Source organism: Crocodylus siamensis, chromosome 14 (assembly GCF_052110815.1).
Source record: "Crocodylus siamensis isolate JL-2025a chromosome 14, ASM5211081v1, whole genome shotgun sequence".
NCBI lineage: Eukaryota > Metazoa > Chordata > Crocodylia > Crocodylidae > Crocodylus > Crocodylus siamensis.
In genome coordinates this window covers 9,761,605-9,785,157 of record NC_143408.1, presented here as the reverse complement: position 1 = coordinate 9,785,157, position 23,553 = coordinate 9,761,605, and the positions used below count along the sequence as shown (strand labels likewise).

The 23,553-nt window shown below is 52.0% G+C and overlaps 1 protein-coding gene across 1 annotated transcript; it reads right to left on the bottom strand.

Annotated features, from left to right (window-relative positions):
* Positions 1–1,440: 1,440 nt before the first annotated feature.
* ANGPTL4 (angiopoietin like 4) lies at positions 1,441–19,450 on the bottom strand. Its single transcript, XM_090027253.1, has 7 exons — positions 16,855–19,450; positions 16,668–16,778; positions 15,992–16,124; positions 7,547–7,660; positions 7,361–7,456; positions 6,740–7,015; positions 1,441–4,694 (listed from the first exon to the last, which is right to left on the bottom strand). Exons 1-7 carry the CDS (start codon positions 17,368–17,370, stop codon positions 4,513–4,515), a joined length of 1,428 nt encoding a protein of 475 aa, XP_089883379.1. The 5' UTR covers positions 17,371–19,450; the 3' UTR covers positions 1,441–4,512.
* Positions 19,451–23,553: the final 4,103 nt, after the last annotated feature.

The following is a 23,553-nucleotide window of genomic DNA, read 5'->3' as shown; positions in this document are numbered from 1 at the left end:
TTTGCCGTCTGCGGCATCACTTTGGTGGCTCATGTTCATCTTGTGGTCAGTCATGACCCCCAAGTCTCTTTCAGCTCTGGTGCTAATGAGTGTAGCACTGCCAAGGCTGTAAGTGTGGTGTGGGTTTTTCTCTTGAGGTGGAGCACCTTGCATTTCTTCATGTTGAATGCCATCAGGTTTTGATCTGACCACTTGTGAGCCTGTTGAGATTGGCCTGGATTGCCAGCCTATTCTCTAGGTTGACCGCACTTTCCCATAGCTTAGCCAGTCCAGATACCAGAGTCCAGATTGTTTATAAATGCATTGAAGAGTTCAGATCCGAGAACAAAGCCCTGGGGGACGCCACTAGTCACTATGTGCCATGTTGACTTGGTTCTATCGATTATCACTCTCTGGGTCTGTCCACGGAGCCAGTTCCCCAGCCATCAGACCGTGAAATTGTCAAGGCCGCAATTCCAAATCTTTCCATGAGGACATCATGGGACACCAGGTCAAAGGCTTTCTTGAAGTCCAAAAACACAGTATCTTCCTCATCTCCTTTGTCCAGGTGATGCATCACCTGGTCATAGAAGGAAATGAGATTGGCCAGACGAGACCTACCCGCAATGAAACCATGTTGGCTCTCTCTCAGAATGTTAATGGTTTCCTTGATGAATTTCTCCAAGATCTTTCCAGGGATTAGAGGTCAAACTGATTGGCCTGTAGTTCCCTGGATCTTCCTTCCTCCCTTTCTTGAAGAGAGATACCACATTGGCCCTCCTCCAATTGTCAGGCACCTCACCTGCTCGCCACAAGTTCTTGAATAGCCTTGCCATTGGCCGTGCTATGTCAGCCAGTTCTTTTAGTGCTCTTGGGTGCAATCTGTTTGAGTGATACAAATTCACTTAGAATGTATGCATTGTTGTGGCTTTAATAGCAGTGTCTGCTGCGGAGCAGGTCATCTAGAGCCTCTTATTAAATAGAGATTAGATTCTTTGTTACGTGGGGTCTCAGATCTCTAACACATCCTATAGTAATCTTTTGCAGTGGTTCATTATCCAAATTGGCCATAAGGTTTAAATTAAACCAATGACATCTTTTTTCTAATTAAAAAACTTGCAAGCATTGCATTTTTTTCCTTTATTTATTAGAAGAAACCCGATATCACAGCTCTCTTCCCTACATAGGTATACAAGATCAAGTTCTTTAGTTTCAATGGAGAGAAAAGTAAATGGGCCATCTATAGTTTCACAAGGGGCATATTTTCTTTAATTTCAAATAATTTTCTGACTATTTGATCTTTCTCCAACTTTCCTGACCTATTGGGGCTGGGACCAAATGGCAAGATTCAGAGTCCTGAAATCAGAGTCTCTTGCTTAGCAGTAGGCCAGACAGCTCCAGCTACTTTTAACTAGCCTTCATTAAAAAGTAATAATAATAATTTCACATAGAATCCCTGGAATATGTACAGGTTTGTTTTTATTCAGAAAAAAGTCAGATTTTTTAGTACAAAAAGTGGAAAATGCACAAACTACTACTGTTTTTCCAAAGTCAACATTTATAAATTACACCACATTTTTATTAAACACCGCATTTAAATATAGAAACAAATTAAACAGCAAATTCATTAAAAAGATCCAGCATTCTACAAACCACTATTTACAATATTCAGCAGCTAAAGAGCTCAAGCAAGAGTCAGTCAATATGACTTAAATAGGGCTGGATGCTTGGGAACTCCCAAGATGGAAACTTGGCCTGTAACAGCTTTTCAATAATTATGGTTTTACCTATGGTCTCCAGAGATCAGGCAACCTTCCTGTACCCTTCTTTTAAAACATGTCCCCAAATTTCAATCTAAAAATACCGGAAACATCTGCAGTATTTATGGGATACACCCGCTGACACTGATGCTACTCTCCTTGCTGGTTCTGCCACCTGAGGGAACCCTACTCTCTCTTGCCTTGTAGAGCAAACTGCTTACAGGCTACAGCAGGGCAACAGCATCCCCTTTACACAAAGGGATTTGGGAGCCTTCTAAGAAAAAAAATCAGGATTTAGGGTTATTAGGTCAGTATATCCCAGTCTGAGGATTCAGGTTGGAGAGGCAGGATTGGTCCCTTGCCCCAGGGGCACCAAGGGCATTCTGTGCTCCAAGACACTCCAGGCATCTCAGAGCAGTAGCAATGGGCTCCAGATGGAGTTCACTGGTCCTAGACTAAAGCCAGAAGGAACTTCTATGATCTTGTGCAACAGGCCATAGCATCTCACCCAGTAATGCCACTTTTTCCTCCAACTACCCAAGTATGTTCAAACTTAGTTAAGTTTCTGATGACCTTTCAGAGTGCAGAACCTAGGTGACCTGGGCTCCCCGGCCTCAGTGTGGGTCTTGAGAACCTTCTCTATGGAAGAAAATGGAAGAAGGGATGTTTGACAGAAAGGAGGGCAGGGAGTCATTAGAAGTGAGATACCAGATACGAGTCATATGTGCTACCCTCTTCTCCAGCTACCACAGCTCAGGTGCATAGCAGTATGGGAGAGAGGAAAATCTCTTTCCAGCTGTTGTGGAGCAAATGGATGCATCTTCAGTTTCTGGTAGCAGTGCAAGGAAAGGAATAAGGGCCACAAGGGTCCCCGTGCCATACTGCTTTGATCGAGGTGAAAGAACACTCCCCCATACACCTCACATTTTCCTGGCCTCTGTGCAGGGACTGAGTGAGCTCATCAAGCCAGCTTTAGGAGCAAATGCAGCTAATCAAACAGGACAGAAAGCTCTATGCATCATTAACAGTAGGAAGTCTGCAACTTCTACCTTAGTTGCATGCACTACATTGGGTTGGCAATGCCTGGCATGTCTGCCAGAGCATGGCACATGAGGCCATTTTGCTTGGCAAGCCACAGCTGGCCCAGGCTCTGGGGAGCAGCCCCTGGCCATGGAGCCCAGGCTGCTTGCAGCAGGTGGCAGGAAGGCTGGAAGCCCTGCTGTGAGCAGCCTGGGCTCTCTGGCAGGTAGCAGCTGCCCAGAGCACAGGCTGCCTGTGGCAGGCACCTGGGAGGCATCTCCGATCCTACCCTTTTTCTCCTCCATTTAGCAGACAGGGACCTGCCACACCAGCAGCCTGTGCTGGTAGCACCTAGAGGTGGGGGGTGTAGGCAGAGTGGCCTGGGGCTGGGTCAGCCCAAGCGGCAGACTCCCTGGGCTGCAGCAGTTGTGGAGCCAACTCCCTCCACATCTACTGCCCCTGGGGCCAGAGGCTGAGCTATGACACCACCTGCACCCCTGCTCAGGCTGGAAGCCAAAGCAAGTGGCACAGATGGCCAAGAGCCCCATGGAAAGGGCCAGGCACTGCCGAGCCAGGCTGGGGGCCAGTGGTTGTGGTTCTGTGCCCCTGACAATGAGCCCTTCTGCGAGCAGTTGCTGAAGCACTTGCCTGCCCTGACCCTGCCACCACAGAGCAATGTGCAACCCAGCTGCCCCGTGGGAGGGAGCTATAGGCTAGCAGCAGCTGCAGGCATGAGTGGGAGGCTGCATGCAGTGCTCCCCCTGCCTGCCCCTGTGTACCATGTCCTATGGTAAGCGTCTGCCCCACCCGGACTACCCCCTCGCCCCGAGCCTGGGCCGCATGCTACTGCACTCCCTGCCACCCGCCATGTCCTCTGGCGCTCCTTGCCCAGCTGCTGTGTCCCTGCTGCTGCACCTGCCCACACCTGTTTTATCCTGGCTGCCCAGCCCAGAGCTCTCCCAGAAACTGCCAGGAAAATGGGATGGGGCTGAGGGAAGGGAAGCCGGCAACAGCTGTCCACTGCCATGCCAGGTCTATTTGGGTGTCTGGCAGGGTCCAGCTTGGGAGTTCAGGAGCCTCAGAGAGCTCTGGAGGCAGCGGGCTCCCACACCCCATAAGCAGCCACTGAAGGAGGTGCTGCATGGCCCCGCTGAGCTGGGAACCCCCCTGGGGAAGGCGCCTCCAGCCACCCAGGCTGCCCTGGCAGCTGCCAAGGGACTGCCGTAAGTCCCCTCCCAGCCCTTCCAATTGACAGGATGGCAGGGAGTGGGCATCTCTGTTGGGGTCCGGAGCCCTGGCCTGGCTCATAGTGGGCAGAGGCTCCATGCACACAGTGGGGAAGGGGCCAGGGCTGCACCCCCAAAGCAAGGATCCAGCCCCTCACGACTCCCGCACTGTCCACCTCTGGCATGCCAACATCTTCCAAGTCCAGGTTGCAGGGGGGTTTTGGCATTCAGCCCACAAATGTTGCTAACCCCTGCACTAGATGTGTATTCCCTGCCAAGGACTACCTCCCAGTTCTGGAAGCTCCCATCCTTTCACGCCTTTAGCCCCGAGTTGTTTGACCTACAAGAGCCAGTCACTGCATTGCTCCATGTCACAGTCTCTACAAGATAACAGGTTGCTAGTGAGAGGGAACTTCTCTGAACGCTCACTGGAGGGATTGTTTGTCTTCTGTAAACACAAGAGATGGAGCCTCACCATCAATGCTCCACAAAAAATAAGACGGATCGAGTCTTAAGTGGCAGCAAAGTTAAGATTCTGCCTCCAGCTCTGTGGGTTGGATTTTCATGGTGGTCGACTTCAGAGGGTAATACCTTCCTTTCCACGTCTTCCAAAAGATTCCCTGTTTCCGCTCATGCCTTTGGCGAGGAATGGAGCGGAAGTACTTCCCATTGAGGTTGGCATGGCCACAGCTGCTGAACCACCAGCCTCCTAAGAGGAAAGAAATGCAAAAGCACATTTCAGTCAAAGGAATTTTTCAGGGGTAAAACAGTGCCTATGTTGAGTCAGGGTTGACAGTAGTCTTATGTAGACCTTAGATTATGATTGTATGGGATGGTTTGGATAGGGATGATCCTGCCTCAGGCAGGGGGTTGGATTAGATGACCTCTGGAGGTCCCTTCCAGCCCTACTTCTTTAGGGGAGGGTAAAAGTCAACCTCAGATTCAGTGCTGTTGCTGTCACCCTGATATCCCCAAAAGCACCAGCTTGTTGGGTCTCTCAGTGCTTTGGAAAGTTAGACCCGTTAAGTGTCTTCAGGAGTCCAGAGTATTCTGGAAAGCCCCAAGTCTACAGAAGTTCACTCCTTAAACCATGGAAGTCTGTCTTGCTTCATCTTCCCTCTATCCCAGTTTAAACTCCTATTGTCTCCAAAGTTGAGCATCACTGGGATAATGCACCTGAGCAGTAGGGAAAGGCATTTGCTAATTTTTTTTCCCATTGGATAATGGAGACAGAGAGGCAGCAGCTTGACCCTCACTTCTTGGAAAGAGGGTTACTGTGGCAGGTCGTAATAGTAACAAGGTCTAATCCAATAACTTAGTAAAAATATGATTTCTCTCACCCCACATACAATCTCTGGCCATGAGAGCTCAAAATCTGACATACAGCAATATACAACCAAATATGTGATCCAGAGGGAGGACGTGGGTGTAGGTCTCCAAGGATAATATAGAAGGTATGACACTAGCAAAACTGTATCTGTGAACCAAAAAGTGTAAGGAGTCCCAAAAGAGCAGCTTTTGTGCTGATCTGAATTCAGTTTACTGTTCAGAGCCCATCAGAAAGGGTACATTCTGCTAGGTTTAATGATGACACGGACCTTGCCTCAGCATTGCCTGAAGGGTTTTCTAAGTAATAAGGAGACAAATCAGGAAAGCTGGACCAGGTCCTGTGTTTGCAACAACACTGAGACCACAATAACATGACCTGTTTTCAGCAGTGCGGGGGTTTACACATGCCTTCTTTGGAGGACCGTGAAGCAGGGAACAAGAACCAGGATCAGTCGTACCTTCAGTTCCACGTGCTCCAGTTGTTTGGAGCCTGCCTATCTCCAATAGGGCTGTGCGAAGCTTCAGGTGGCAATTCAATTTGGGGGAGATTCGGTGGCTGAATCTCCGAATCCAAATCGAATCCAGGGACCAATTAAAAGGTCTGAATTGATTCAAACCTCTCTGAATCTCGGGAAAAGATTTCTCGGGAAGGATCAGGCACCCCCTTCACCCCCTTCTTTGGAGAGCTCTGATGATTTGGACAGTCCCCAGTGGCTGCAGCAAGGAGCTACAGCTGGACTCGGAGCTGGTAAGTACTAGGGGCAGGGGAGGGGACCATGGGGGGAACCCATGCCAGCCCCCCATGGCTGCCCTGCCCACCCAGCTCCCAGTGCTTTAAGAAGAGAAAAGCCCTAGGACTCACCGCTACTGCAGCGGCCTCGGGGCTTCAGAGGGCTCATGGAAGAGCCCCCCTCCCCCCCATGGTGCAGGCCAGCACAGAATTGTCCCCCACCGGCAGGAACGGTGAGGGGGGGTGGTCCTCCAGTTCTTTCCTCTTAAAGGCCCGGAACCACAGCAGGTGGGGGGCTCATGCAGAGCCCCCCATGCAATGTGGGGCAGTAGGGAGTAGTGGGGATTGCGCCCCCTCCCTGACAGCACCCAGTGAGTCAGGGCTCCCCACCTCTCCCAAGGGCTGGGAGCTGGGGCGGGCAGGGGATGGGCCTGGGTGATTCAGCAGCAGCCGAATCTCCAAATCTGATTCAGCTGAATCAGTTCGGTCCAGTGATTTGAATCACCTGTCACCCAAATCCGAAGTGAATACTAGCCACTTTGCACAGGCCTAATCTCCATACTGCAACTCTGCAGCCAGAACTGGGGTCCAGACAGCTGCAGGGGCAGACGGAAGACTGCATCACCTGCCTTCCCAGGTTTAAAAGGAAACCAAGCTCTTACTCAGGTTAGCAGCTTTCCTTTGCCAGTACTGACCTGACAGGTGCTTGGCACAGTTCGTGTCTGCTTTGAGATCATGGTCCTGATCACGTGTGGAAAATGGCAACTGTCTAAAGTCCCCAACAGCATTTTCTAGCTCTCCAGACACAGGCCCAAGGAGGCTGAGTGTGTAGGCTGTGTTCTCCTCTCCAAGGTTAAAGAGGAATTGAATGAGCTGCTTTTCTCCTTCCCAGTCTTCCAGCTCGATCAAGAGATTGTATCTTTTGTTTTGGACAATGCAATGTATTTTCTCCAGGCCCAGCCAGAAGTCGCCTGAAATGCACAGAACTTCGTATTAGTTTTGTCATCAAACACAATTTAAACCATGAGATACTAGCATGTAGGTGTTTCAAAGCCAGAGGTGACCCCAAGTAGGCTGATCCAGAACACAATCACATTAGGAGCTCTCTGAATTATACAGCTTTCTGGTATGCAGAGTGCCTAGAAGGATCAGGCACCTCCTTCAAGCCAGCTGAGCCTACCAGTTCAGCCCTATATTATGGGGGAGACCTCTGGAGAGTCTTGAGGGAGGGGAGTCATTGCTGAGGAAGGAATTTGTCATGAATATATGACAAAGACTTAGAATAGAAACACAACAAAAGCCTTCCATCTACCTACCATTAAGATCTCCAAAACCATTTTTGTAGGCTTCCCAAAGCTGGTCAAAATCCACAGAGCCATCCATCCGCCTCTGGATCACTGTCCAGCCGCCTTCTGGGATTGAAAGAGATTGTTTAGTTATTTCAATGCTGCTGTTTGCAAGGCCATGCTCTAAAGTGCTAAATGGCATTTCCTTCCTTTTACCTGCAGTCATGTCACAGTGGACTTTGAAAGGCTGGGCCCCAGGAGGCTGGATCTGGAACACCCCACTGCTCCTCTCCCCTTCTAGGAAGAGCTGTTGGCAGTCCACTGGGAGTCCTGGGAGAGAGAAGGAGGGGTGGGAAATGGGGAAAGAAGAACAAAAATAATTCAGCAGGAGGTCTTCTCTACATTGTGCTTAGTCTCTCATCAGATTAGTTCATGCCACAACTTTAACATCTGTACACCTGGATACAAGCCCAGCCACCCCCGTGTACTCTGACACTTTGAAAGATGAAGCTAAGGGCACCAGTGGCACTGTTTACTTGGACAGCATGTAGCACAGCCTTCCCCGATGAGGGCAATAAAAGTTACAGTGCCATAATGTCTTCCAAGGCCCCTGTTCCTAGTCAGCTGGGCTTCTGTAGCCAGTGAAACTAAAGGTTTGTACTAGACTCCAGCGAGTCTGGAGTGAGGAATGCAAACTAGCACGCTCCTACCAGGGAGCAGGCAAAGAGCTTTCCCAGCTGCGCTGCCATGGTTCACTCCTTCTCGCAAGAAGGCAGCAGTGTTATACAGCTTCCAGAAGCAATTTTGAGAGGCACTCACTCAAGAACACAACACAGCTTTAAGTGATGAAGGCAGATGCCTGTGAAGTCTAGAGCTCCCCATGTCACTAAGACCTGGCAGATGTCAGGACAACATTCCTGCAGCTCTTGCCATGGGTTTCTAGACTGAGAAAAAAACCAAACAAACTAGAAAGGACCCTTAAATCCTAGATTTGTCCCTGGATACAGTAGCGGAAGGTGCTACCAGGCTCTCAGGCAGGATTTCAGCCTCGTTAGTCAGAGCCAGCTATCCACAGCATTTTCTGGAGGAGATGCCTCCCAGACAGCCTGTTGGACTGTTTGCCTGTTCACACACAACAGGGTTTGGAGCCAAGCATTAATGTTTCATAGTTTCTAGGGTCGGAAGGGACCTGAGCAGATCATCTAGTCCGACCCCCTGCCATGGCAGGAAAGAGTACTGGGGTCAAACGACCCCAGCAAGATGTGTATCTAACCTCCTCTTAAACACCCCCAGGGTAGGAGCCAGCACCACTTCTCTTGGAAGCTGGTTCCAGATCCTAGCCGCCCTGACCGTGAAGTAGCGCCTCCTGATATCTAGCCTAAACCTGCCCTCTGCCAGCTTGTGACCGTTATTCCTGGTCACTCCTGGCGGTGCTCGGGGAAACAGGGACTCCCCCAATGCCTGCTAGTCCCCTGACTAGTTTATAACAGGCCACAAGATCCCCCCTCAGCCTTCTCTTGTGGAGGCTGAACAGGTTCAGGTCCCGTAGCCTGTCCTCGTAGGGCCTGCCCTGCTGCCCCCTGATCATACGAGTGGCCTCCTCTGGACCCTCTCCATGCTGTCAACATACCTCTTGAAGTGTGGCGCCCAGTACTGGACACAGTACTCCAGCTGCAGCCTGACTAGTGCCGCATAGAGGGGGAGGATCACCTACTTGAACCTGCTCGAGATGCATCTGTGGATGCATGCCAAGGTGCGGTTGGCCTTTCTGACTGCATCCCCACACTGCTAGCCCATGTTCATCTTGGAGTCAGTGATGACCCCCAGATCCCTTTCCGCCTCCGTGCTGACAAGAGGGGAGTTCCCCAGCCTGTAGGTATGGTGCCGGTTGTTCCTCCCAAGGTGCGTCACCTTGCACTTCTCTGTGTTGAAACCCATCCTATTCTCATCCGCCCACCCTTGTAGCCTGTCTAGGTCTGATTGTAGCCTGTTGCATCCTTCCAATGTGCCCACATCCCCCCACATCTTAGTGTCATCAGCAGATTTGAACAGGGTGCTTTTCACCCCCTCGTCCAAATCGCTGATGAAGATGTTGAACAGTGTGGGCCCGAGGACCGAGCCCTGCGGGACCCCACTGCCCACATCCCTCCAGGTTGAGAAGGACCCATCTACTACCACCCTCTGGGTGCGGCCCTCCAGCCAGTTGGCGACCCGTTTAACTGTGAGGGTGTCTACACCACAGCCCCCCAGTTTCTTAATGAGAACAGGGTGAGAGACAGTGTCAAAAGCCTTCTGGAAGTCCAGGAAGACTACGTCCACTGCTACTCCTGCATCTAGTGATCAGGTGATCTGATTGTAAGAGGCCACCAGGCTGGTCTGACAGGACCTGCCACTGATGAACCCGTGTTGGTTGCCCCTAAGCATGCAGTCTCCTGCTGGCCCCTCCTGGACGTGTGCCAGCATAATTTTCTCAAACAGCTTGCCTAGGATCGAGGTGAGACTAACCAGCCTATAGTTTCCCAGGTCTTCCTTCCTGCCTTTTTTGAAGGTGGGGACCACGTTGGCCCTCTTCCAGTCCTCCGGTACCTCACCAGAGCACCACGAGTGCTCATAAAGCCGTGCCAGGGGACTTGCAATGACCCCGGCCAGTTCCTTTAGAACTCTAGGGTGGAGATCATCCAGGCCGGCTGACCTGAATACGTCCAACCCCTCCAGAAGCTCCCTAACTAAATCCTCGCTAACCCATGGCCCAGGTGTGCCTCCCCCAGGGCCCGAAGGGGGGCCCAGTAGGGAGGTGGCTGTTCTGGTCCCTACTTAGGAAGACGGAGGCAAAGAAATCGTTAAACATGTTAGCTTTGCTGTCTGGTGTGACGACCAAGTTTCCCACGGCGTCCTGCAAGGGCCCCACATTACCCAGGACCTTCTTTTTACCCCCTACTTATTTAAAAAAGGACTTCTTATTGTCCTTAATCTGGGAAGCTAGTCAGTTCCATCTCTGCCTTGGCCTTCCTAACTGCCCCCCTACATCCCCGAGCAACTACAGAATAATCCTCCCTGGTGATGACCCCTTCTCTCCATTGGGTATAAGCCGCCTTTTTAGCAAGGAGACATTCCCAGATGCTTTTGGTGAGCCACAGAGGCTTGTGTGCTCTCCTGCTCCCTTTGATCCTCGTTGGGATTACCTCCCTTTGGGCTTGGAGGATCGTCTCCTTAAGGAACAACCACTCTCCTTGGACACCTGGCTCCCCTCCCCTCCGGGACCTCAGCGCTTCTCCAAGTATCCTCCTTAGCTCGTTGAAGTCTGCCCTCCTAAAATCTAGGGCCGCTGCCTTACTGCATCCCTTTGCCACCTTGCGCTGGATGGTGAATTCCAGCAGGCGATGATTGCTGTCGCCCAGGTGGTCGAGCACCTGCAGCCCCCTCACCGGGTCGTTGCCCCTGGCCAGCACCAGGTCCAACAAGGCGTCTCCCCGGTGGGGCTGTGCACCTCCTGGGTTAGACGGAGGTCCTGCACTCTGGCTAGGAACCGACGTGAGCGGTCAGACCTGGCTGACTGCTCTTCCCAGCAGATGTCTGGGAAGTTCAGGTCCCCACTGCCACATCCTTAGCCCTCACTGCCTCTGTGAGCTGACCCAAGAATTCCTGGTCGAGCTCTTCTCCCTGGTTGGGAGGTCTGTAGTAGACCCCTCTTGCTCAGAGTCCTTCTTAACATAAAAAGTCCTATGCACATCTTCACTAGGGTAAAGAAAGCAGCCAGGCTCCCAGGTTAGCCCAGGATTAGCTCTGCCACAGACCCATGTTCTGCCATGCCACTGCTCTGCCATGCCCATATTGCCCTTTATCAGGCACTGGTCTAGTTTTCCCCTCGCGGTATAACCATTGGCTGGAGACCGACCATTCTCCGTACAAATCCTACAAGATTTAATTGAAAAGCAAACATCTCTGCTCCTCTTCCCTCCTCCCCAACCCATGGCTGAACTTTGGTCTTGGCTTTACTGTAACTGCCAGCAAAGCACCATTTCAACAGCACTGTTAAAGTCCATCTAAGAACAATCAACAGTCCCCACAAAGAAGGAGAAAAAAAGCCTATTACAAAACCTGAGTCAAAAGGATAGGGATGTGTCAGGATGTGCAGGGACTTTGCCCAGCTCCGAGGAACGGCAACAGTCAAACAGCTCTTTGTCTGCCTGGAACAGGTGGCGAGACTTCCCCGGCATTTCCGCAGACAAAGGGAGGCCTGTTCCTCATCTAACCAGCTTTAGGGAAAGCAGGGAGAGTGCCCTTTGCATTCAGCTTTGAAACATATTGCTGTGTTCATTTCCTAAAGCTGAATGAAAACCAAGCCCAAAAGGGGGGAGGCTTTTTAAATTAAGTTTGGACTCTCTTGCTGCTGCCACGAGCAGAGTCCAAGAGGGATTACAGGGACCGGCGTGTAAACATGAACTTTCCCCCACTTCCTATGCCGCCAGCCTCCGCTGGGGAGCGCATGGAGGACACGGCCTTCTCCGCTCCTCTTCCACTGCACTAAGCTCCAAGCCCGAGGTATTTTACTGTAAAAAAAAAAAAAAAAAAGCACTGTACAGCTTGCGTCACGCAGCTGCAAACCTACAGCCTGGCTACAACATGTCCAACGTTTCACACAGGATATTATTGAAGGGCTGCAGAAAGCTTTTCCTCCAGTAAGCAGAGCAGCTCTGCACTGGGGGAAAGGGGGGCAGAGCTCGCTCTCGGGGTCAACCGGAGCGGTGCCAAGTGGCCCTTCCTGATTTTGGCTAGAAAAGAACGGAGCCAGTTCAGAGCCTATCTGAAGCTTCCTTGACTTCTGCACCAAGATAACATATTACCAGAAGCCTCTGGCCATTGCAAACAGGGGCTGTCACAGCAAATATCACTTCTACCCCCATCCCCTAGTCATTATGGCCATACACCCCCCAAGGAGAAAACATGCTGAGAGGATGGCACAGCTCAGGGAAGTGGGGGGTCCCTGTCCCCCCAGGGGTGCTGGCAGAAGGCTCCTAGCTGCTCTTGCTACCCCAAGTGAAGCAAAAGGAGGTTTCCAAGCACCTCAGCACCATTGCTCAGCTCTGCCTGTGCTGACCCAAGGCAAGTTGTCGTCTCCAGGCTGTGCTGGGATTCCCCTGCCAGTGCTTAAGCCAGACACTGCCAAGGCATCTCTCACCTTGGTGCCTACGCTCCGGGCAGCAGGCCTGACAGACGCGGCACGGTACCAGCACCATGCCAGCAAGTTTCCCAGTCCCTCTCCTGAGTTTCCAGTGAGCCCCCATCTATTGCGTAATTCAGGATTTTTTTTTTCCCTTTTTGAGCCCTGAAGCAAGTGACAAGTGGACCGCAGGATGGGAAACCCTTGTGCAGACTCCAATATTTTCCTGCAGGAAAGTCTAACACAAGGGGGAAAAAAACGTTTCTTCCAGCCTCCTTGTGCCGGTTCAGCAGCCTTAGCAACTCGCCCTGCGCTGACATCAGTGTCTGCGCCGCCCTCAAGTAGGGGAAAGGGCACCTCGGTCCGGGAACCGGTGAGGGAGGGCTTCTCCCGAAGAAAACCCTCCGGCTCCAGGAAGGGGGAGGGGTGCGGGGAAGCACTGTTAAACTTTCACCCAATTTCCTTCCAGCCAATCCTTGCTGCATTCCTGATCCGCCAGGCTCCCCTCCACCTCCCCCTACCCTCAACATGCTCCGATTCCATCATAATAGCTACTTTCATCCCAAGTTTGAACTTTTACCTAGTTGGCTTTAGGACCCGCTACTCCTACCCTCTCCTGCCCCCTCCCCCCGCCCCCCGAGGCAAAGACAAGAGGGTCTTAGCACTGGCAAGGTGATGGGTGGACAGCTCACAAGCCTGAAATCCCAGTTCTGCAAAGTGACTCAACCCTGAAGACAGGCACCAGCTTTAAGAGCACAAAGTGTCCATTCATCTGGACTCTTGCATCAGCGTGGCCTGCTGGAGTATGAAATCTGCACGTTAAAGGACTCAGCCCCACCAAATCATCCCATAATTGGGAGAGGCAGCAACCAAAAGTCACTCCCATCTGACTGATGCAAGTGCCCAGCCATGCTAGGGTTGCCATAAGAGCAGAAGAGATTCTCCTCAAATCATCTCTGTATCCTCACAACTTGACCTCAAAACAGAGTCGCATGTGAAAACCCAGAGGGCAGTGGGATTTCTGGGGTTTCCTGTCACTTGTCTTGGTCTGATGGGGCTGGGGGCACGTACTAGATCAGCGTCGCATTGTTCTGGCAGTTACCGTAAAGTTCAGGGTTAGTACACGTGCATATCACAAGCCCAGACTGAGCCGAGGTGTGTCATCTACACATTGATAAGCCGATGTAGATGTCTGCTGGATCTCTGACAAGTTACACCAGGTTAGACCTGCCTGCCACTCGGATCCGAAGACTAAGAACCAATGAAGACCAGAACAGATCATTTGGGGGGAGACTGTACTTTTAGCACCGCTCACTATATCCTCCTCTTATCTGGTCTGGTACGGGCAGAGATGGTGCCCCAACCCCCTTCCCAGTCTCCAGATCCTACCAGACTATCCCACAATACGAGTGCATGGTGAATAGAAACTGAAAGTAACTCCCATTGAGCAACTGGTCTCGTGCTGAGCTTTTGCCAAATACATGACCGCTCATCCGGTGCTCTGCTCCTGCAATCATAGCAGTGCCCTAAGCAGTTGAATGAGGAGCCCTTAAGTTTGCAACCTCCCATCAAGCATTTCGATCAAGGGGTGTTTAATTTCAGTGCTGCGAATTGTGCAGATTGAAATTACTAGCAAGTGAGACACAGATATTCCACAGGCTGTTTAATATTTTGCTTTTCACTGATCTCATTAAAAAAATAAATTAAAATAAATTAAAAAATAAAATCTTAATTTAACAAGACCCCTTGGACTGCCTGGGCTTTAAGGACTGCACCTTTCAATAGGATACACAAGCCACCAACCTGCGAGTAAACACTGCTCCTTGAACACAATATTGCATTCCAGACCGCAGGCTGTTCAAGCATTTACTTCCCTCCCACCCGGAGCTGTTTAGTTTGCTTTCCGCACCTCCTCCTCCCCGCAACTTCGTTATTTTGGAATCCCAGCACCGTTGAGAGACAAGAGGTTTAACTTTTGCCTACTGGGCATGCAGCCAGACTGCATGTGCACTGCCTAAAGACACAATCTTCCTTCTGCAAGCGACTAACCTTTTACTCTCCGGGTTGTTTTAAACTTTCAACTTTCACATAGTTGGCCAGGTGCCGCCTTTGCTCTGTCAACTTGTGTTCACTGGATGCAAATAGAAAGGCCTTTCTAAAAGGAGCTGCTGGTAGAGCTCGTCACTAGGCTGTCGTGGGGTCACATCAGCATTGTTAGACTGACTAGCAGTACACAGGGAGCAGCTCTGGGCACGAGCCTTTGAGTCAGTGACTGCAATGAATGCTGAGACAAGCCACCCAGGGAGAGGACACTGGCTTTGTGAATTCCAGGTAACTTGCCCATCGGCACTTGTCAGCAAGTCTTCTTGCTGATCAGAGAAGAAACTGAATTATATTTATTGTTACCAGGAAGCTGTTTTAGTGATTGAAGCAAAGAGAGAGAATCAAGGCTTGGCCCCAGAGAAGAGCCTTCTGATCCCCGGTGGAGTTGGCATTGCCACTAACCAGGACAACCTCGCCTGTGCTGTGATGGAAGAAGTCCAGGGCTCGATAGCCTTGGCCTTACCATCTCAGAGTCAGATCCAGGTCTCTGCGACTATTACCGAGCAGGAACAGATTTGAGACTAGATGAGGGTAGATGCTGTCCAGCCACGCAAGGCAATAGCTAAGAAGAAACTCTACGGGGATTTAGTCCCAGGCCCTGAAATGACTGATGGTTAATCCAATTCAGATGGAAAGCTGCTCAATTTCTGCCTCTCTCCTTTTCTGCATTTATTTGCAGTCTGCTCCCCCATCAATCCCCCAACCCCTTTTTGGTTATTGCAGGGGCAACCAGATAACAGTTCTCGCATATAAACTAAGCAGTGTCCTCCTGCAGCCCTCCGGCGGGACAAGCTCCGATGCTGAGGGGCAACCTACTTCCCATTGAGAATAAACTGAAAACACCGAGTTGCACAGCCTACTCCTTTCCGCCCCCCCCGAGCACAGCGGTCGGGTCTGTTTATGCAAAGCAATAGGCCGGCAGCTGTCAGTGGCCAGCAGACAGCCAAAAATAAGTTCCCTTCTTGGCCCATGGCATCCACCTTGGGTAAGTGACAGGGGAACAATCTTTAGTGACAGATTTGCTGCTTTCAAGACCCCTCCCCACCGTGGTATGCCCAGGCCTGCCAGGCTCAGACTAGTCCACAGTACCCCATTTAGATAAGTGGTCTCTGCCAGAAGCCATCTGTTCCATGCAAGGTTCTTAACATTAGACTGAAACATTCCTCTTAAATCCTTAAATTCCTGCCAGACTAATGCTGCTCCTGAAGACTGCATCCTGCACAGCCACCAGATCCCTCTGCTTCTAGTGTGACCCTGGCTCACAAGGATTTCGTAGTGGCACAAAGCTCACATCCTGAATTAGGACAATTGAACCTTTTGTTTCTGGACCACAGAAGTAACTGCTGGCAGGATGACTTCACCAAAAGCGGGCCAGGAGGGCGTTTGCAGATACTCACTCTGTGTCTGTGCAGCTTCCATACTGGCATTTTGGCTTTGGCTGGCATGGCTGAGGCTTTTCTTTAGGTTTATCCTCCACTTTGGGCTCTGAGTTTTGTTGTCCTTAAGGTGGAAAGGGATTAATAGGTTGACCTGCATCAAAACCACGGACAAGTTAGCGAATCGTTCATGCGGCCAGCCTTCACTACGCGTGCTTGCGAGAACGGGTCTCACAGCAGCACTGCCTCCCGCTCCCACTGACACCCCCAGGGACTCTGCCGCGGGACCAGTCCTCCGGAGAGCACTGAACCCGCTTGTAAAGCTTAAGCAGCCGGGTCTGAGCTGGAGTTCGGCAGCTCCCGGGGTGGTTTGGGGCCTGCCCATCTCTGCCAGAAGTTTGTTCTGCAGACAAACCAAAAAGGCAGCAGAGCAGAGCGGGCAGGATTTGGGCCCCAGTTCGCATCCTTCACATGTCACTGTTGGACAACGGACAATATCCTTTAGATGTCATTGGACACAAGGCTCCTCCAGTGCTTGGCTTTTTACTGACTGGGGTAGACAATAAGCCCCGAGTGCCCGAGCCGCGGGCGCTGGAAGGGGCCGGGCACTGGTCAGCGGCCTCTGAGGAGACGACAGAGCCCGGGAACCACGCAGCTAGCTCCCGGCAGGCAGACCCCGGCGCGGAGGGGCACTCACTTTGCTCTGCAGGCTTTTGATCTGCAGGCTCTGCTTGTCCAGCTTGTACTGCTGCTGCTTCGTCTTCTGCAGCAGCGCCTCGATCCGCGCGTCCTGGGCGTCCAGCAGCGCCTAAGACACAGCGCACCTGAGCCGCCAGCCCCGGCCCCGGCCCGGCCCGGCCCGGCCCGCCCGGCCCCGCGCTCACCTGCAGCGGGCCCGCGTCGTGGGCGCTGCGGTTGTCGGCGGGCCGCGCCGGCCGGACCTTGGCCTCGAGCTGCTCCAGCCGGCCGCGCAGCGCCGCCCTGTCGCCCGCCGCCTCCCGCAGCCGCTCGCGCAGCGCCTGGGCCAGGCCCGAGACCTGCCGCTCGCGGCCCTGCAGCTCCCGCACGGCGGCCCGCAGCTGCTCGCCCTGCTCCCGCGCCTCGCGCGCCTGGCGCAGCAGCTGCCCCACGGAGCCGTCGTGCGCGCCGAGCCGGCCGCCCAGCTCCCGCAGCTGCCCCTTGGTCTGGTCCACGTGCTCCTTGAGCCCGCGGCCGAGCTGCAGCAGCCCGTGGGCCAGCACGTTCACCTCGTCCCACGACGCGAACTGCGCGCGCCGCTCCGCCGAGCCCGCGCCCGCGCCCGCGCCCTTGCGCTCGGCCGGGAAGGCGCCGCCCGGCGCCCGCCACAGCGCCAGCGCCAGCGCGCACCACAGCCACCGCGCCGCCCCGGCCCGCTCCATGCCGCCGCCGCCCGCGCCGCCGCCGCCGCCGCCGCCTTTATAGCACGTGTCGGGGGCCCCCCGCCCGCCCGCGCTCCTCCCCGCGCCCGCCCCCGCGCCCGCGCCCGCCTCCGCCGCGCTTTGTTCCCGGCCGCCGCCCCGGCGCCGGGCACCGACTGCTGCCTTGTGACCGCCCAGCCCCGCCCGGCGTGGCTGCGGGTGCTGAGGAGACGTGTGCGGCTTTACAGGGAGCGATCTGTCCCGGGCCGGCCTCGACTACACCGGGCCCAGCTACCAGGTTTCCCACTTACGTTTCCAAATACATCCCCCCTCCCCCCCGTTTCGGCTTCCTCCACTTGCGGCGCGGCACGAACAAGCCTCTGTGTCGCCCGCCTCCCCGGAGAAATGTGTGCGCGAACTTGCTCGGACGCGCCTTCACGAAAGCCGGCGGGACTCCGGGAAAACCCCGCAGGCAGGTCTCCTGAGAAGACGCCGGCCCAGAGCCCTTCCAAAAGCCCGGCAAAGTCACCTCAGAGAAGGCCTTCCAAATCAATACGATTGCTGTTTGCAACGTAAGAGAGCTGTATTATTCATCTGTAAATGACGGAGTACAAAATTCTGGGGCATCTTTGGTGAAAGCGTATCAGGAACTAACCCCCCGTTTATAACCTATGGGAAAATGGGTTCTGAGTTACAGTGTTTTCAGGAGCCAGTTGGGTGGTAAGTCTGAGGACTGCCGGCATTTGAGGCTTGGAAAGGCTGAGCTTCTGTCCTGCCAGACCAATACACGGCAGGGTTGCCCCCATATTAAGCTCAGTTCCTGCCTAAAACCTCTCTGAAGGTGTCCGGAGATGCAGACTCCACTGCCACCCTTGGGAATTTATTTCAGGGCCAGCCACCATCGTTGAGATAACTCCCTCTTCATATACATGTATCTCAGCAATCCCTCACAGTCAAGGAAGATCGTCTTCCATGATGGCTTTATCTGTGGGTCTGAAGGTGGCTGATGAGGCTGGACTGACAGACTGTTGCAACTCAGGCTGTGTTTCCACCTGGGGTGGGTAACTCTGCTCTGCGACCTGCTTTTCCTGCCACTCCCCTTTTCTGTCTCCTGTTGTGGTTGTCCAGTTTCAAAGTCCTGCGATCCTTGCAGCAGACTCTTCCTCCATTTGGGGCAGCCCTGGATGATAGTCTCCCGTGAGCTGATGTCAATGTTACATTTTTTCAAGTTGGCCTTGAGAACGGCCTTGAACCGCTTTCTCTGCCCTCCTCTGGGGTGTGCACCTTGGCTGAGCTGGGGGACTAAAACTTGCTTCAGGAGTCTGGAGTCAGGCATCCAGATGATGTGGCCACTCTAGACAAGTTGGTATGAGATGATCATGACTTCAATGCTCATGGTATTTGCTTGCAAAAGGATGCTAATGGTGATCCACTGGGCTCTCTTCCCACTGGATTCAAAGGATCTTCTACAGGCAGCACTGATGATACTTCTGCAGTGAGTTGAGGTGTCTCCTGTACGTTGTCCACATCTCAGCTCCATACAGTAGGGTGGGGATCACCGTTGCTTGATAAACCATGAGCTGGATCAGATGTGATCTTTGAACACCTGTTTCCTCTGGCGACCAAAGGCCACACTTGTACTTTAAGGCGATATTGGATTTCTTTGTCCATGTCAGCCTTCTGTAAGAAATTGCTTCTGATGTGTGGGAAGTACACAACAGTCTCCAGAGTCTCACTGGGAATCTGAATTACTGGAGCTGGGGACAGCTCATTAAGATCTCACTGATGGAGGACCTTAGTTGTCTTCTAGTCTTGTGCATCTTGGCGAAGACAGTGACGATTGCCTGAAGGTCTGCAAACACTACAGCATTATCAACGTACTGGAGCTCAATGATTGAGGTCAGGGTGGTCTTGGTTTTGGCTCGGAGTCAAATGAGATTAAACAGGGTACCATCATTCAGTAGTTTAGCTCCACTTGGACTGGAAGCTTGCTGGTGGTCAGTGGTAGCACTGCAGTGAAGAGTATCAAGAAAAGTGTTGGAACAATGATGCAGCCTTGCTTAACTCCCATCTTAACCTCGAAGGGATCTATGATATATATATATGTGATAGATATAAATATACTAGATTAATGAATCCATTAGTACCTGGTATTTTTTCCATATGGGGGTGCTTAGACACTGTAATCAAGCTGCCTCTGAATCTTTCTTTTAATGAGCTAAACAGATTGCCCTCTTTAAGTTTCTTACTATAAAACACTTTCCCCAGCCCTCAAGTAAGTTTTGCGGCTCCCTTCTGCGTCCTCACCAATTTTTCAACATCCTCTTTTAAATGTGAACACCAGAACTGTATGCACTCTCCTAGAGTCTTCTCACCAAGAAAATAAATCACTCCCCAGTCCTGCTCACTACTCCTCTGTTGCTATATCCAAGAATCACATTAGCCCTTTTTTCCGCAGCACTGCATTGGGAGTTCATGTTGAGTTGCTTGTCTATTATCCCCTAAATCCTTTTCAGGATCATTGCTTTGCAGGACACTGCCCCCATTTACATCCAAGGAGATGGGCAAGATCCAAAGTGGCACCTAAAACAGTACTTAGGCGGATTTTTGGCACCTAAGGCCAAAAAGGAAAAAAATATCTGTTCACTCTGTTTGGCTGCCTGTCCTCATTATTATTAACCACACCATCCACAAACATTACTAGTAATGATTTGGTATTGGCTTCTCCATCACTGATAATGTCGACTGACCTTCGGTCTCAACTTGATCCCTGCTGAACCCCATTAAAAATGCTGCCTTTTGGTGACATCCTACTGATAATTATTAATTACTTTTTTGAGACCTGCCAGTTCTCCAGTACTTAATTCATGTACCATGGATTTTATCAGCATTGTACAGTGCTAAACTCTCAGTTAGATTGTCATGCAGTACAAGGCCAAATGTCTTACAAAGTAAGATGTATAGACGCAGATACCTTTACTAACCAAACTTCTGTTTTACTCTTTTCCGGAGCAGTGAGGCTGCGTTCTTCCTGGTTGTTTCCATTATGATGAAAAATTGATGTTACAAGTCAAGTATTTCTTTGGTGCACTCTTGTCTATATACTGAGATCGTGCACAAAGGCCTGCTTCCCTAAATGTAGCAGAAACATGCATTTCAGACTGTTTCCTCATTCAGAAATACATGTTGGCCTGCTCAGTAAACCTTATGCCCCAGAGAAGTCTTATCTATCCTGGGGCCACACTCACAACAGCTTTCTACTGCTTTCTTCACTTTCTGCTGAATTTCATAAGTCCACATTGGAATGAAGCAGTGCCCCAGCCCCTGCAAAACTGCCTGGGAAATTCCTCCTTCAGCTGGTCTACGTTCCAAAGTTTAGTGGCTGAGTTCCAGTTATGTTTGCAAAGCAATGACCGCATGCATAGTCACAGTTCCTGTGAGGTGGCAAACCCTCCACTCTTCGGGCAGTTATTCCATCATCAAGTTATTGCATCTCTGCCAAGTACAGTAAGATTTCTAGCATTGCCAGGAAGCTGACTGAAAGTGCATGAAACACTCCTGGGCCTTCTACCAGATGCAAGCGCGTGCCTTCCTAGCATGCACATTGTGCTCTGGCGGTGCAGCCGCTGCTGCGGAGCTGTCCAGGGCTGCCAGGAGTGCGCGGGTGGGCATATGCAATGGTGGCTTGGTGGTAGCCGCTGATGTCTGTCACCTGAAGTTCTGATGGCTGAGAGAGCTCACCTCTATCTCCTGGAGTTAATGCTTGCTTTGTTATGTGGCCTATTATCTCTGATAGTAACTTCTTTTGTTACATAAAAAGGGCCTAACTACCCCTCCCAATTAGCCTGAATAAGGGATGTTTAGCTCACCCAGTAACTTTCACCCAGACCTGGATCTGACCATAAACTACATCCAACTGGAGGGCCTGGTGGCAAAGTGGTGGGGCTATTCCTGGCAGGGTGGCTCCTCTGAGGCATCAGGCAGTCAGGAGCAGCTCTTACCTGTTGCTGGCAGAAGCTACAACTGTTGGGACACTGCACTTCTGGACTCGGTCTGGTCTTTGGATTGTGTCTCAGTGGTATAAAGGGGGCATGATTGGTCTTGGGCAGGCTCCACTCCTCCATACTCTTGCCTAGCCGTACACATCAAAAGTCTTGGTGTGATGGTTGTAGGATGCTGTACAGGTGGATTCATCAGGCACCTGACTACACCTCTTATGCGTGCACCATGATCCAAAGGATCAACAGTGGCCTACCGACTTTCACCAGGGCTGGGACTAATAGCAACAATTGGGACCTTTCAGTACAAGATTTAGCAATTATCTCCTAAAAGCATGAAATAGGGTTTGACACAAACAATTTTCTTTAAAATAGTAATTGCTTCCTGTCTTTTCATGCTTTCCTGTCCTTTAATTCTATTTGAGTTGAATCCCTATCAGTGTTTCCATTACTAGCCCAGAACTAATATGAGGGTTCCCAGTCTATAGATATCTCGTGTCTCACAGTCCTCTGTGAAGAACATTGCAACTTCAGTACTCTTCTAGTCTCTTGGCATTTCACTGGTATTTCATGATGGTCATCACCTGCCGCTAGGGTGCTGGACTGGGGTAAAACCAAGACAAAGCATCCTTCGGAGTGGTAATTTCAGGCTGATGACTGAATCCTCAAAAATATGGGATAGTTCTCATATCTGAGCTAACCACCACCAGGGTGGTGTTACCAGCCCTGTCTCTGGTGTTACTAGCCCTTTGCTTCCTGTCCTCCATAGTTCGCTACACGCTCCCATGGCTGACTGGTCCTTTTCATGTCCTCTAGAGTAATCCCTCTCTCTTTGTGTCTTGCTACAAGGAAATCGATGTGTGTTGTAACAGGGGCCATGGCCTGGGAAAGGCTGAGAGTTGCAGCCCCAGGCCTTTCCTTTCCTCCTCTCCCACTATATTTTTGCCTCCTTCTACTTCCTTGGTCCTTTTCCTACCCTTTCTATATCCTTCTCTCCCTTTTCCTGCACTTTGTCTGCTAGAGCCCTCTCTGCTTCCCCTCTACAATGGCTGCTTGGAGGGGCAGATTCAAGGGGGGTGTAGTGTTGTGGATGTATTCTGCCACTATTGCTGCTGTCCCCAGCTGATCTGGGTGCAGGGTAGGGTGGCCATCACAGAGGACATTCTGGTTTTCTGTTACTCTGCCCTCTGTCCTCTACTGATATGAAACCCAATGCCTTTATGTCCTCTATTTTTCTCTTCAAGAAAAAGAGAAACATAGAGGACGTAAAGGTGTCCAGTTTCATATTAATAGAGGACAGAGAACAACTGGACTGTCCTCTGTGGTGGCCACCCTAGTGCAGAGGGAGCCCCAGAGCTGCTTCTGTCCCACTCCACCTGCAAGCTGTGGCTATCTGAGGCACCAGGCTCGGTTGGGGCAGTGGCTGTGGCATGCAGGATCCTTGGGTCCTCCTTCCAGCACCTGGTCCCTGCCTGCCTCTCCCCAGCAGGTGTCCCCCACTGGCTGGAAGTAGGTGCTGGAAGGAGGAACCCATGTGGTGCGGCTGCTGTCACTGATGGACGTAGACATGGGGGAGGCCAGAGCCACTCCTGCATGCGCAGCATAGAGAGGCTGTGCAAGGAGCTGAGCTCAGCTGGGGGCAATAGCTGCAGTGGGGAATATCAGGGGAGAGGGCAATGGGCAGGGAGCAGGCGGGGAAAGTAGGAACTTGCATGCTGCCCCCACTGTCCCCAGCATGAACGACGCATGCCCCTGGCGGCTGGGGGTGCACAGCAGAGGCGGGAGCACGGCGGCAGTAAGCGGGAGCTCCCACAGACGCTGCCGGTGCTGTTGGCGGTGGGGGAGGAGGGGGTGGTGAGCGCTGACCAGGGGTTGGCGACCACCCACAGATGCTGCCGGCAGTGGCAGCAGCAGCCAGCGGGGATCGCTGACTGCTCACAGATGCCGCTGGCGGTATCAGCAGCAAGAGGGATGCCGAGCGGCAACCACCCACAGGCGCCTTTTTGTAGGGGGTGCACTGCCACGCTCAAGGGGTGCATGTGCACCCATGTGCATCTCCTACACGTTGCCCCGGTCTCCAGCCTAGCAGGGCAGGATTGGTCTGGGCCCCTCTTCCCCCAGGTTAGCCAGGAACTGGTGGTGGTGTCAGTAGGGGCAGGTCCCCTCTCCTTCACGTGCCTACTTCCTTGCTCTGGAGCTTAATCCA

What these genes read in the sequence shown, in the direction of transcription:
- ANGPTL4 (XM_090027253.1), bottom strand. Translation starts at nt 17,370, where the DNA reads ATGGAGCGGGCCGGGGCGGCGCGGTGGCTGTGGTGCGCGCTGGCGCTG. An exon ending in TGGTTTTGGAGATCTTAATG is followed by an intron (nt 7,016 to 7,360) that starts GTAGGTAGATGG and finishes TGTGCATTTCAG; the next exon opens with GCGACTTCTGGCTGGGCCTG. An exon ending in CTGTGCCAAGCACCTGTCAG is followed by an intron (nt 4,695 to 6,739) that starts GTCAGTACTGGC and finishes CTTTCCTCTTAG; the next exon opens with GAGGCTGGTGGTTCAGCAGC.